This window comes from Mustelus asterias, chromosome 8, assembly GCF_964213995.1.
Source record: "Mustelus asterias chromosome 8, sMusAst1.hap1.1, whole genome shotgun sequence".
In the NCBI taxonomy this organism is placed as follows: domain Eukaryota; kingdom Metazoa; phylum Chordata; class Chondrichthyes; order Carcharhiniformes; family Triakidae; genus Mustelus; species Mustelus asterias.
Genome location: NC_135808.1, coordinates 7,099,060 through 7,112,368, shown reverse-complemented (window position 1 = coordinate 7,112,368; position 13,309 = coordinate 7,099,060). Strand labels below are relative to the sequence as shown.

General features: G+C 48.8%; 1 protein-coding gene across 1 annotated transcript in view; it reads right to left on the bottom strand.

Moving 5' to 3' along the window:
* LOC144496820 (N(G),N(G)-dimethylarginine dimethylaminohydrolase 1-like) overlaps nucleotides 1-13,309 on the bottom strand; it is an 83,568-nt gene that overhangs the window by 11,084 nt on the left and 59,175 nt on the right. Inside the window, exons 2-3 of the mRNA XM_078217373.1 lie at nucleotides 5,172-5,271; nucleotides 552-625 (exon numbers count right to left, since the gene is read on the bottom strand). Coding sequence (XP_078073499.1) covers nucleotides 552-625; nucleotides 5,172-5,271 — 174 coding nt within the window. The remainder of the gene's footprint in view (nucleotides 1-551; nucleotides 626-5,171; nucleotides 5,272-13,309) is intronic.

The following is a 13,309-nucleotide window of genomic DNA, read 5'->3' as shown; positions in this document are numbered from 1 at the left end:
TAATCCCTCCGTCATTAAGGGACAATTTAGCATGGCCAATCCACCTAATCTGCACATCTTTGCAGTGTGGGAGGAAACTGGAGCACCCGGAGGAAACTCACGCAGACACTTCCAGAAGGTGCAAACTCCACAGAGACAGTGACCCGAGGCTGGAATCGAACCCGGGTCCCTGGCGCTGTGAGGCAGTAGTGCTAACCACTGTGCCATTGTGCTGCCCCACCTGTGAGGAATGTCGCTGGGTTGTGTGGGGTAAAGGGTTAATGTGAAGTATGTCAACAGACAGTCTACATCATCGGTAATGTAAGATCACATGACAGCAGAGCACGCCAAGGAAAAGTTCCTGATGCACCACCGTGGTAATAAAAAACTGCCCGCTGCCAACTACCCATCACACCCCCCCCTCCCCCGAATACAGACCCACCCGCTCGCTTTGCCCCTTGACCATCTCTCAACTCCAGATCAACCACTCAACTTACCAACTCTCCCAGAACCACTGGACTCCAGGAGGTTGCTGAGGGGAGGTGGGGTTGGGGGTAGGGGGGGGGTCTCACCTTGAATGCATCCGCCACGTACTCCGCTCCTTTGTGATTGGTCCATTTTGAGATCCCGACAAAGAACTCGCGCCCTGGAATCGAGTAAAGGAGAGGTGGGAGGAGTCAGATCAGAGAGAAAAAACACCAAGAAAAAATAGACAAGGTGTCACAGGGTTGGGAGAGTGTACATGGACTGGCGCCAGAGAGGGCGGTGACACAACGTCACACCTGGCACCGCAAAGCACAGCCTGAGAAAAAGGGTGGAAGCAGATTCAAGCTCAAATTTGCAGACCAATTGGGAGAGAGCTGCGGTGTGTGGGGCTAGCTCTGTCAAAGAGCTGGCAGAGGCCTGATGGGCTGAATGGCCTAATCATTCTCTGGCTGTGAACCTTGTGGGAGGAAGCCCTCTGGGTAGGGATGAAATGGGTGCTACCTCCTCACCTCAACCCACCCTAACCTAGGGAGGCCTAGTCAGACAGAGGAAGCATAGTGGGGGACATGCCCCTGTCTATATCAATGGGGACGAAGTGGAAATGATCGAGAGCTTCAAGTTTCTAGGTGTGCAGATCACCAAAACCTGGTCCCTCCACGCCGACGCTTTAGCCAAGAAAGCCCACCAACACCTCTACTTCCTCAGGAAGCTAAGGAAATTTGGCATGTCCGCTACAACTCTCACCAACCTCTGCAGATGCACCATAGAAAGCATTCTTTCTGGTTGTATCACAGCTTGGTGTAGCTCCTGATCTCACCAAGACCGCAAAAAAACTACAAAGAGTTGAGTGAAGCCCAATCCATCACACAAACCAACCTCCCATCGATTGACTCCGTCTACACTTCCCACTGCCTCGGCAAAGCAGCCAGCATAATTAAGGACCCCACGCACCCTGGACATTCACTCTTCCACCTTCTTCCGTCGGGAAAAAGATACAAAAGTCTGAGGTCACGTACCAACCGACTCAAGAACAGCTTCTTCCCTGCTGCTGTCAGACTTTTGAATGGACCCACCTCGTATTAAGCTGACCTTTCTCTACACCCGAGCTACAACTGTACACGATATTCTACAACTGTACATGACTTTCTCATTTCCTTCTCTATGAACGGTATGCTTTGTCTGTACAGCGTGCAAGAAACAATACTTTTCACTGTACGCTAATACATGTGACAATAATAAATCAAATGCCAATCAGCACGCCTGTTAAAACAAGTGTATGGATGTCACATCCTCCTAATCAGTCCCGTGATCATAGATCACCCACACCGGAGGGTTACCATTCACCAGTAACTGAACCGGAGCAGCCAGATAAGTGCTGTGGCCACAAGAGCAGGTCAAAGACTGGGAATTCTGCAGGAGCAACTCACCTTCCCACTCCCCAAAGCCCACCTAACATCCAAAATGGCACGGTAGCACAGTGGTTAGCACTGCTGCTTCACAGCTCCAGGGACCTGGGTTCGATTCCCAGCTTGGGTCACTGTCTGTGTGGAGTTTGCACATTCTCTTCGTGTCTGCGTGGGTTTCCTCCCACAGTCCAAAGATGTGCGGGTTAGGTTGATTGGCCATGCTAAAATTGCCCCTTAGTGTCCTGAGATGCGTAGGTTAGAGGCATTAGTGGGTAAATGTGTAGGGATATGGGGGTAGGGCCTGGGTGGGATTGTGGTGGGTGCAGACTCGATGGGCCAAATGGCCTCTTTCTGCACTGTAGGGTTTCTATGAATGCTCAAATAAGGAGTGTAATTGTATACTCTGCACCGCCTGGATCTCCAATGTACCAGGATGTACCATCGACAAGATGCACCGCAGCAACTTGCCAAGTCTCCTTCAAGCACAATCCTCACCCACTCGGAAGGACAAGGGCGACAGATACACGGGAACACCACAATCTTCAAGTTCCCCTCCAGGCCGCACACCATCCTGACTTGGAACTACATCGCCCTTCCTTCACTGCCACTGGGTCCAAATCCTAAACCTTCACCACCACTGTGGATATTGCTGCATCATATGGACCACAACAGCTCAAGGTGGCAGCTCACCACCACCTTCTCAAGGACAACTAGGAATGGACAATAAATACTGCCTGAGTCAAGATGCTGTGACACTCAAATCTCATGAAAAACGAAAGGAAAAACAAATGAGGCTGTGCAGAACTTAATGCCTAGGCTTGAACAGGAAGCCTATGAGGAGAGACTAAGTTGGTTAGGATTGTATTAATTGAAGTTTAGAAGAATGAGAGGGGATCTCATTGAAACTTATAAAATTCTAACAGAGTTAGAAAGGGTAGATTCAGAAAGAATGTTCCCGATGGTGGGGGAGTCCAGAACTAGGGGTCATAGTTGAGGATAAGGGGTAAACCTTTTAGAACGGAGGTGAGGAGGAATTTTGATTTGATTTATTATTGTCACATGTATTAGTTTATCCTCAAACTATGACCCCTAGTTCTGGACTCCCCCACCATCGGGAACATTCTTTCTGAATCTACCCTTTCTAACTCTGTTAGAATTTTATAAGTTTTGATGAGATCCCCTCTTCTAAACCCCAATGAATACAATCCTAACCAACTTAGTCTCTCCTCATAAGCTTCCTGTTCAAGTCTAGGCACTGAGATCCGGGCAGCTTCATTTGTTTTTTCTTTAATCTTTCATGAGATTCGAGTGTCACAGTATCTTGACTCGGCCAGTATTTATTGCCCATTCCTCGTGAAAAGTATTGTTTCTTGCATTCTTGAGAAAGCATACCATTCATAGAGAAGGAAACAAGAGAATGTAATGTTATAGTCATGGCTAGGGTGTAGAGCAAGATCAACTTAACGCGAGGTAGGTCCATTCAAAAGTCTGATGACAGCAGGGTAGAGTTCTCGAGTCGGTTGGTACATGATCTCAGACTTTTGTATCTTTTTTCCGACGGAAGAAGGTAGAAGAGAGAATGTCCGGGGTGCGTGGGGTCCTTAATTATGCTGGCTGCTTTGCCGAGGCAGTGGGAAATGTAGACAGAGTCAATGGATGGGAGGCTGGTTTGCGTGATGGATTGGGCTACATTCATGACCCGTTGTACTTTCTTGCGGTCTTGAGCAGAGCAGGAGCCATACCAAGCTGTGAATTTCTTCACCCAGAGAGTGGTGAACGTGTGGGATTCACTACCACAGAAAGTAATTGAGGCCAAAACATTGCATGATTTCAAGAAGAAATCAGAAAAAGCTTTTGGGGCTAAAGTGAGCAAAGGGGTGGGGGGGAAGGAAGGCGAGATCAGGATATTGAATTTGATGATCAGCTATGACCAAAATGAATGGCAGAGCAGACTTGAAGGGCCGAATGGTCTACTCCTGCTTCTATTTTCTTTGTTTCTAGGTAAGCACATCAAGTTGCCGGAGGTACCAATTCAGCATCCAACCCAGTGAAGTAACAGATTAAGGAAGTAAAACTAATTCAAGGAGATCGCCCCTTGTACAGGGGGCACAGAGACCCCCTCAGAGCAACATCCCCCTCCCCTCACCCCTACCACTAAATAAAAGGGGCTTCACTCATCCAAACATATCGTCAGCATTTCACACCAACCACTTCCTCATTTGAGTCAGAGTCCAGAATAGAACAATGAGTGAAAAATATAGCCTTGTCTAAATGTGTCACTTCCTGAATGAAAAACAGAGGGGGAGAGTTGCAGAGAGGCTCAGGGAGGGACTGGGTCGATTCTAGTGCCAGATGTCCAATATAAAGGACCTCCACAAGTCTCACATCGGAGAAATTCTCTCTGTTGACTAAGGGCCGCAGAGCAAGATAGATTTAACATTCTGGATCTGCCCCCAATCTAACAATTTCATTCCAACAGGGGGGTGTGGAAAATGCAGCAATGTCCCCTGGGGTCAGAGTGTGATGGAGTCGGATTCAGTCGTGGCTTCCAGAATGGGAATTGGATAAGCATCTGAAGTGAATAAGATTGGCAGGGCCCAGGGAAAAGGGGCGTGGGACGTGGTGAGTTGCAAGCGCAAATATCTGGCACAGGGACAACGGGTTGAAGGGCCTCCCTCCGCGCTGTAACCATTCTTACAGAGGAGGTTTACAGATTCCCAGCCCACGGTCATCGTGTGGGTCCAGGTGAATGGGCCTGCAGTGCCACAGGGCAGTTGGCACTCATGAAACCATGCCCCAAGTCATCAGGAATGTCTTTGACAGGGCGGCCATTCCATTGTGACTAATTTTGCTAAAACTGAGTTTCAGACAGTGATGCGGGGCTAACTGTCAAGAGGGCGATAGCAAGAGCAAAAGCAAGTGAAAATGAGCGAGAGCGCGAGCGGGAACGAAAGGGAACGAGAGGGAGAAAAAGAGAACATGAGAGAACAAGCGAGAGAGAGAAAGCATGAGCGAGTGAGCGAGCACGTGAGAGAGAGAGAGAGAGCGCGAGAGAGAGCAAAGGAGAGAGAGCGAGAGAGAGAAAAGGAGAGCGAGCGAGAGAAAAGGAGAGCGAGCGAGAGAGAGAAAAAAGGAGAGCGAGCGAGAGAGAGAAAAAAGGAGAGCGAGCGAGAGAGAGAAAAAAGGAGAGCGAGCGAGCGCGAGCAAGAGAGAGAGAGCGAGCGAGCGAGCAAGAGCGAGAGAGAGCAAGCAATAAAGAGGGAGAGAGAGCAAGAGCCAGCGAGCATAACCAGCTTTCACCTGTGAAGAAGACATCGCTGCCATCGAGCGTGGCTTTCTCATCCGTCACCTCAAACACACGTAGCTTCAGCTCTTCCAGAACATTCTTCACCGTCTCCACCTGCAACACAAGAAGCTGCTGGTCAAAACTTGGCCCCGTTTAAAGAAAAAGTAGCTGGAAAATTACACTCCCCGAGCAGGGTGCCGTTAACCCTGCCAACAATCTCAATACGCTCTGAGGCAAGCAAAGCCAGAATTCCCTGGCAAAATATACTTATCACCTTATAGAACGGTGCAGCATCAAAGGCTGATTGAGCCTTTCCGCTATCTGTAAGATGTAAACACACGGGTAGATGTTTACCAATTTTCCCAGTGCCCAATGGGCAAATGCAATGATCCAGAACAGCAGAAGAGGCCAGTCTTCAGTCTCAGGCCTGTGTTGCATCTCATCCATCTTCAGGGAAGGATGTTAACCAGAGGCCCTCTCTTCCCTCTCTGGTGAAAGGAAAAGATCCTGTGGCCTAGCATTTTGAAGAAGTTTCCATGCCAATATTTACCCATCATAGCAAGTCATTTGATCTGGTCATTTCCTCAAAGCTAGCCGTGGGATCTTGCTGTGCGCAAATTGGATTCGGAATGTCTTACATTACAGTGGTGACCGATCTCAACAAAATAAAATTGTCCTTCACTGGCTGGTAGAGTGCTGCCTTACAGCACCAGGAACCCGGATTCAATTCTGGCCTTGGGTGACTGAGAAGTTTGCATGTTCTCCCCGTGTCTGTGTGGTTTCCTCCGGGTGCTCCAGTTCCTCCCACACTTTAAAGATGTGCCCTTTAGGTGGATTGGCCATGCTAAATTGCCCCTTATTGTCCAAAGATGTGCAGGTTAGGGGATTAACTATATTAAATTGTCCCTTATTGTCCAAAGATGTGTAGGTTAGGTGGATTAGCCATGCTAAATTGCCCCTTATTGTCCAAAGATGGGTAGGTTCGGTGGATTGGCCATGGGAAATGTGTGGGGTTATGGGAATAGGGTGTGGGGAGGGCCTGAATAAGATACCATGTCAGAGTTGATGCTGACCTGCTGGGCCAAATGGTCTTTTCTGCACTGCAGGATTCTATGACTCTATGACTCATAAATTGAGCTTGGTGCCAGTGAAACAACTCAAAAGAAACAAGGATAGGACATTCAGCCCCTCGAGCCTGCTCCAACATTCTGCTAACACATTGCTGACCTGATTGTGGTCTTAACCCCATTACCCTGCCTGCCCTCCCCATACCCCTCAATTCCACAGTAGATTAAAAAGCTATCGGACTCAGCTTTCAGCATATTTAATGACCTTGTCTCCACTTCTCCTGCAGGTATAGAATGCCAAAGATTAAGATAACAACAAGGGAAAATATTCCTCCTCATTTGTGCCTTCAAAGGGAGACGCCTTATTCTGAAACTGATTTGATTTGATTTATCATTGTCACACGTATTAATATACAGTGAAAAGTATTGTTCCTTGCGCACTATACAGACAAAACATACCGTTCATAAAGAAGGAAAGGAGTGAGTGTTACAGTCATAGCTAGGGTGTAGAGAAAGATCAACTTAATGCGAGGTAGGTCCATTCAAAAGTCTGACAGCAGCAGGGAAGAAGCTGTTCTTGATTCGGTTGGTACGTGACCTCAGACTTTTGTATCGTTATCCCGACGGAAGGTGGTGGAAGAGAGAATGTCTGGGGTGCGTGGGGTCCTTAATTCTGCTGGCTGCTTTGCCGAGGCAGCGGGAAGTGTAGACAGAGTCAATGGATGGGAGGCTGGTTTGCGTGATGGACCGGGCTACCCTGGTCCTAGAGGAAACCCACGCAGACCCAGGGAGAATGTGCAAACTCCACATGCACAGTCATCCAAGGCTGGAATTGAACCTGGGTCCCTGGCGCCATGAGGCAGCTGTGCTAACCACTGTGACGCCATACCGCCCCACTTCACGCAATTTTAGTGATAGTTGTCAGTGCAGATTCAATGGGCCGAAGGGCCTTTTCTGGACTGTACGACTCTGTGACTCATGTAAGGGAACCAAAACCGTACACAGTACTCCATTGCACCATTCACCTGCAGGAAGATTTCCCAACTGTCTACCCCATCCCCCGTGCAACGAGGGCCAGCATTGCAACATTGATAAAACATTGCTTTGTTCGGCCACGTGAAATATCGGGTTGGATCAACTGCAGCTCCACATCTCCTTCAATCCCCAAATTTCAAGTACAGAGAAGCTGTACCACCCCTCTGTCTCTCCACCCCCTCCCCCCATTTCCCACCATCCTCCCCCCTCCCTCCTCCCCCCCCAGTAAAGTCTGTCAGAACACAACTCAACTCAGTGGAGATTCAGTAAGATAAAAGTCCAGACCACAATCCTGCCTTGGTGCAGGCCAGCAGCCCGTGGTTGCCGAGGAGACCAGATGCATGGCAGCGCACACTTGAGGTCTGATGACTTTCCAGCATCCCAGGCAGCTGGCCTGGAACCAGAGGCCTTGCTCACAGCGCAGTCAGACACCTTCCCTCAGCAGCTGTTACGCTGAGCCGACCTTTACTGCTGTAATGTGTTCAAATCAAGGTGGACTGCCAGCGGCTTGTGCTGCTGCATCCAAACACTGTGGGCGCCGCTATTTGGGAAGGACATCAAGGCCTTGGAGAGGGCGTAGAGGAAAGTTCCTTTAAGGAGGGAGGACGAGAAAGGCTAAGACAACTCAGGCTACAGAAAGGAGAAAGGGTGAGGAATGATCCTGGTACCAGACCTGACATGGGTGAAACTCCACTGACTGGCACAGTTCAACTACCCAATAAAACAACAATTAAAATCATTAAAAAAAGACTTCTAAAAATAAGTGAGGTAGCTTGTATTCTGGAATTTGACGGTGGGGAGGGAATAAAAGGTGAGTTATCTCTATTTGGAGACTGAGACTCTGCGATTCGGCATGTTTTAACCACACTGACGGCGCTATACAAATTCAGATTGATGCCCCCTCACCCCTTCAGCAGAGAAACTTGTACAGATTCGATAAGCTTTCAAATACCCGTAAACCATTGTGGTCAGAGTGAACAAGGCAAAACAGCTTTCAGCAATAGAAGAATCTGCAAACAGAAGGGGCAGATTTTAGGAGGCCTGGCAAAAGAGGCAGAGGTGAGGTGAGGAAACGTTTTTAAACACAGCTAGTTTTGTTTATGATGATCTGGAACGCACCGCCTGAAAGGACGAGAATTAGATAAATATTTGGAGAGAAAAATCTGCTCAACAGCGGAAAAGGAGCAAGAGATATTGGCGAGGTCTTATGACACAGGCACAAAGGGGCGAACGTTATGTGTCTGTTCTTCTTCTGAACTCACTGAGCAGTGCAAAGTGCAAGAAGGTCCCAATCTGGGGTTGATCAGGGTTATTTTAAAGTTTAATTTAAAGTTTATTTTATTACTGTCATACATTAACACTGCAATGAAGTTACTGTGAAAATCCCCGAGTCGCCACACTCCGGTACCTGTTCGGGTAACACTGAGGGCGAATTTAGCATGGCCAATGCACCTAACCAGGAAGAAACCACAGGGCGGCATGGTGGCACAGTGGTTAGCACCGCTGCTTCACAACACCAGGGACCCGGGTTCAATCCTGGCCTCGGGTGACTGTCTATGTGGAGTTTGCACATTCTCCCCATGACTTGGTGGGTTCCCTCCGGATGCTCCGGTTTCCTCCCACACTCCAAAGATGTGCGGGTTAGATGGATGGGCCATTCTAAACTGACCCTAGTGTCAGGGGGATTAGCAGGATAAATGTGTGGGGTTACGGGAATAGGATCTGGGTGGGATTGTGGTCAGGACAGACTCGATGGGCCGAATGGCATCCTTCTGTACTGTCGGGAGTCTATAAACTGGAGAACCTGAAGGAAGCCCACGTAGACATGGGGAGAGTGTGCAGACCCGCATGGACAGTGACCCGAGTTGGGAATTGAATTCAGGTCCCTGACGTTGTAAGGTGGCAGTGCCCATCTGTTGCAGTACAGGTTGCGAGGGGTATTCTGATCGCTATCCCATGCTGAGAAGTACAGGGACAAGATTAAAGCCACGTCAAAGTGACACAGGATGTCATGGTAGCACAGTGCTTAGCACTGCTGTCTCACAGTGCCAGGGACCCAGGTTCAATTCCCTTCTTGGGTGACTGACCGTGTGGAGTTTGCACATTCTCCCAGTGTCTGCTTGGGTTTCCTCCGGGAGCTCCGGTTTCCTCCCACAGTCCAGAGATGGGCCAGTTAGATGGATTAGCCGTGTTAAATTGCCCCTTAGCGTCAAAAGGTGGTTAAGATAGGTGGATTTTTAAAAATTCATTTGTGGGACATGGGCGTCGCTGGCTGGCCAGCATTTATTGCCCGTCCCTAGTTGCCTTTAGAACATAGAACATAGAACAGTACAGCACAGAACAGGCCCTTCGGCCCACGATGTTGTGCCGAGCTTTATCTGAAACCAAGATCAAGCTATCCCACTCCCTATCATCCTGGTGTGCTCCATGTGCCTATCCAATAACCACTTAAATGTTTCTAAAGTGTCTGACTCCACTATCACTGCAGGCAGTCCATTCCACACCCCAACCACTCTCTGCGTAAAGAACCTACCTCTGATATCCATCCTGTATCTCCCACCACGAACCCTATAGTTATGCCCCCTTGTAATAGCTCCATCCACCCGAGGAAAGTCTTTGAACGTTCACTCTATCTATCCCCTTCATCATTTTATACACCTCTATTAAGTCTCCCCTCAGCCTCCTCCGCTCCAGAGAGAACAGCCCTAGCTCCCTCAACCTTTCCTCATATGACCTACCCTCCAAACCAGGCAGCATCCTGGTAAATCTCCTCTGCACTCTTTCCAGCGCTTCCACATCCTTCTTATAGTGAGGTGACCAGAACTGCACACAATATTCCAAATGTGGTCTCACCAAGGTCCTGTACAGTTGCAGCATAACCCCACGGCTCTTAAACTCCAACCCCCTGTTAATAAAAGCTAACACACGATAGGCCTTCTTCACAGCTCTATCCACTTGACTGGCAACCTTTAGAGATCTGTGGATATGGACCCCAAGATCTCTCTGTTCCTCCACAGTCTTCAGAACCCTACCTTTGACCCTGTAATCCACATTTAAATTTGTCCTACCAAATGAATCACCTCACACCGACCACAATCCCACCCAGGCCCTACCCCCCATATCCCTACATATTTACCCACTAATCCCTCTAACCTACGCATCTCGGGACACTAAGGGCAATTTTAGCATGGCCAATCAACCTAACCCGCACATCTTTGGACTGTGGGAGGAAACCGGAGCACCCGGAGGAAACCCACGCAGACACGAGGAGAATGTGCAAACTCCACACACAGTGACCCAAGCCGGGAATCGAACCCAGATCCCTGGAGCTGTGAAGCAGCAGTGCTAACCACTGTGCTATTCATTCGATGGGCCGAATGGCCTTTGAACTGAGCTGCTGGCCAGGCCATTTCAGAGGGCAGTTGAGAGTCTGCCACATTGCTCAATGGTAAATGCATGGGGTTAAGGCGATAAGGTAGAGAGGAGGGTCTGGGTGGGATGCTCTTTCAGACGGTTGGTGCAGACTCATTGGGCTGAATAGCCTCTTTCTGACTGTGGGGTTTCAATGATTCTATGAATCCCGGAGAAGCCAGAGTTGTGTTTGGCTTCTGTGACACCAACCCTGCAAATCCGCCTCTCCCCCAACCTTCCCTCTCTCCGTCCCCGTCCCAAAGCCATGGGCGGAAATGCTCCCAGATGCTCGCCTGCAAGATCCACGTTTCGCTGACACAATAGTTTTCCCTGGCACGCTGATTGATATTAAGCTCCTCAGTTAACGTCACACGAGAGGGCATTAACTTTCTGTATGCAAATTGCCCAAATGTTCCACAACAGCAACTGCCCTTCAACAAATGGCTTTATTGGTTAAAAGATGCTTTAGGGCGATGCAGACAAGTAGAGAGATATATTGAGGGATTATATAACAGCTGACATATAGAAACACAGAAACTAGAAGCAGCAGAAGGCCATTCGGCCCTTCATTCTGCTCCACCATTCATTACGATCATGGCTGATCATCGAATTCAAACCCCCTTCCCCTCCATATCCCTCGATCCCTTTAGCCCCAAGAGCTATATCTAATTTCTTCTTGAAATCACACTACGTTTTGGCCTCAACTACTTTCTGTGGTAATGAATTCCACACATTCACCACCCTCTGGGTGAAGAAATGTCTCACTCAGGGGCGGCTCGGTAGCACAGTGGTTAGCACTGCTGCTTCACAGCTCCAGGGATCTGGGTTCGATTCCCGGCTTGGGTCACTGTGTGTGGAGTTTGCACATTCTCCTCGTCTCTGCGTGGGTTTCCTCCGGGTGCTCCGGTTTCCTCCCACAGTCCAAAGATGTGCGGGTTAGGTTGATTGGCCATGCTAAAATTGCCCTTAGTGTCCCGAGATGCGTAGGTTAGAGGGATTAGTGGGTAAATATGTAGGGATATGGGGGGTAGGGCCTGGGTGGGATTGTGGTCGGTGCAGACTCGATGGGCCGAATGGCCTCTTTCTGTACTATAGGGTTTCTCTGATTTCTATGATCCTAGAAGGTTTACCCCTTATCCTCAAACTATGACCCCTCCCCCTAGTTCTGGACATCCCCCACCATCCGGAACATTCTTTCTGAATCTACCCTGGGAATAGGGACTGGGTGGGATTGTTGTTGCTGCAGACTCGATGGGCTGAGTGGCCTCCTTCTGCACTGTAGAGATTCTAGGATTCCTGTTAGAATTTTATAAGTTTCTATGAGATCCCCTTTCACTCTTCTGAAGTCCAATGAATATAATCCTAACCGACTTAGTCTCTCCTCAAATGACAGACCTGCCATCCCAGTAATCAGCCTGGTAAATCTTCGCTGTACTCCCTCTATAGCAAGGGCGTCCCTTTACAGATAAGGGCACCAAAACTGCACACAATACTCCAAGTGTGGCCTCACCAACGCCCCATAAAATTGCAGCGAAACATCTGTATTCCTATTATAGGTTTCTATATATGTGTCGATATGAACGTACAAAGTTGCATTCGGAAATTTAGGGCGGCACAGTGGTTAGCAATGCTGCCTCACAGCGCCAGGGACCAGGTTCAATTCCGGCCTCGGGTGACTGTGTGGAGTTTCTCCCCGTGTCTGCGTGGGTTTCCTCCTGGGGCTCCAGTTTCCTCCCACAGTCCAAAGGTGTGCGGGTTAGGTTGATTGGCCGTGCTAAATTACCCCATAGTGTCAGCACCCCTAGCAGGGTAAATATGTGGGGTTACGTAGATAGGACCTGGGTGAGAGTGTGGTCGGTGCAGGTTCGATGGGCCGAATGGCTTCCTTCTGCACTGTAGGGATTCTATGATTCTATGAAATATAGATGCCCTCTTTAGAAAGACAACCTCCTTCATTGAGACAAATTACTCACTCTTAAGTTCAGCCTTCCCTAATGCTCCTGTGGGATCAGTCAGCATTTCTGCTGCCAATTAAAGTTTTATTGGAAAATAAAAGGAGATGGTTTTGTTGCTGGGACATTAAAGAAACACAGCAGCTGATAGAGATGCTGATAGGGCAGCAAAGCTGTTTGTCCTTTTCTTTTCCTCTCCACTGGTCCCACCCTGCCAGATGTGAGAAGGCCAAAGCACTTGAGAGAGTTAAATTAGACTGATGGAAGTTTACAGCATGGGGGGAGGCCATTCAGCCCACTGTGCCTCTGCTGGCTGAAAGAGAGTCACGTTCCAGCTCTTGGTCCGTAGCCTAATGGGTTACCAAATTTTCAAGTGCATCCAAGTATCTTTTAAATACAAGACATTCTGCCTCCACAACCCACTCAGGCAGCGAGGTCCAGATCCCCACCACCCACTTCAGTGAAAGGTTTCTCGATTTCACATCAATTTAAATCTAAGCTCCCAGGGAATCTGACAGGGAAGTGGGATCTTCCGCTCCACTTTGTCCAGCCCTCTCAATTAAATCTCCATCCCCATCCCCCTCAGCCTCCCGTAACCATTCCAGCCTGTCTAATCTTTCCTTTCATCTTCTCCATTATGCATCCTCTGCAAATCTCCCCTGGACCCTCTCCCGTGCGCTCACATTT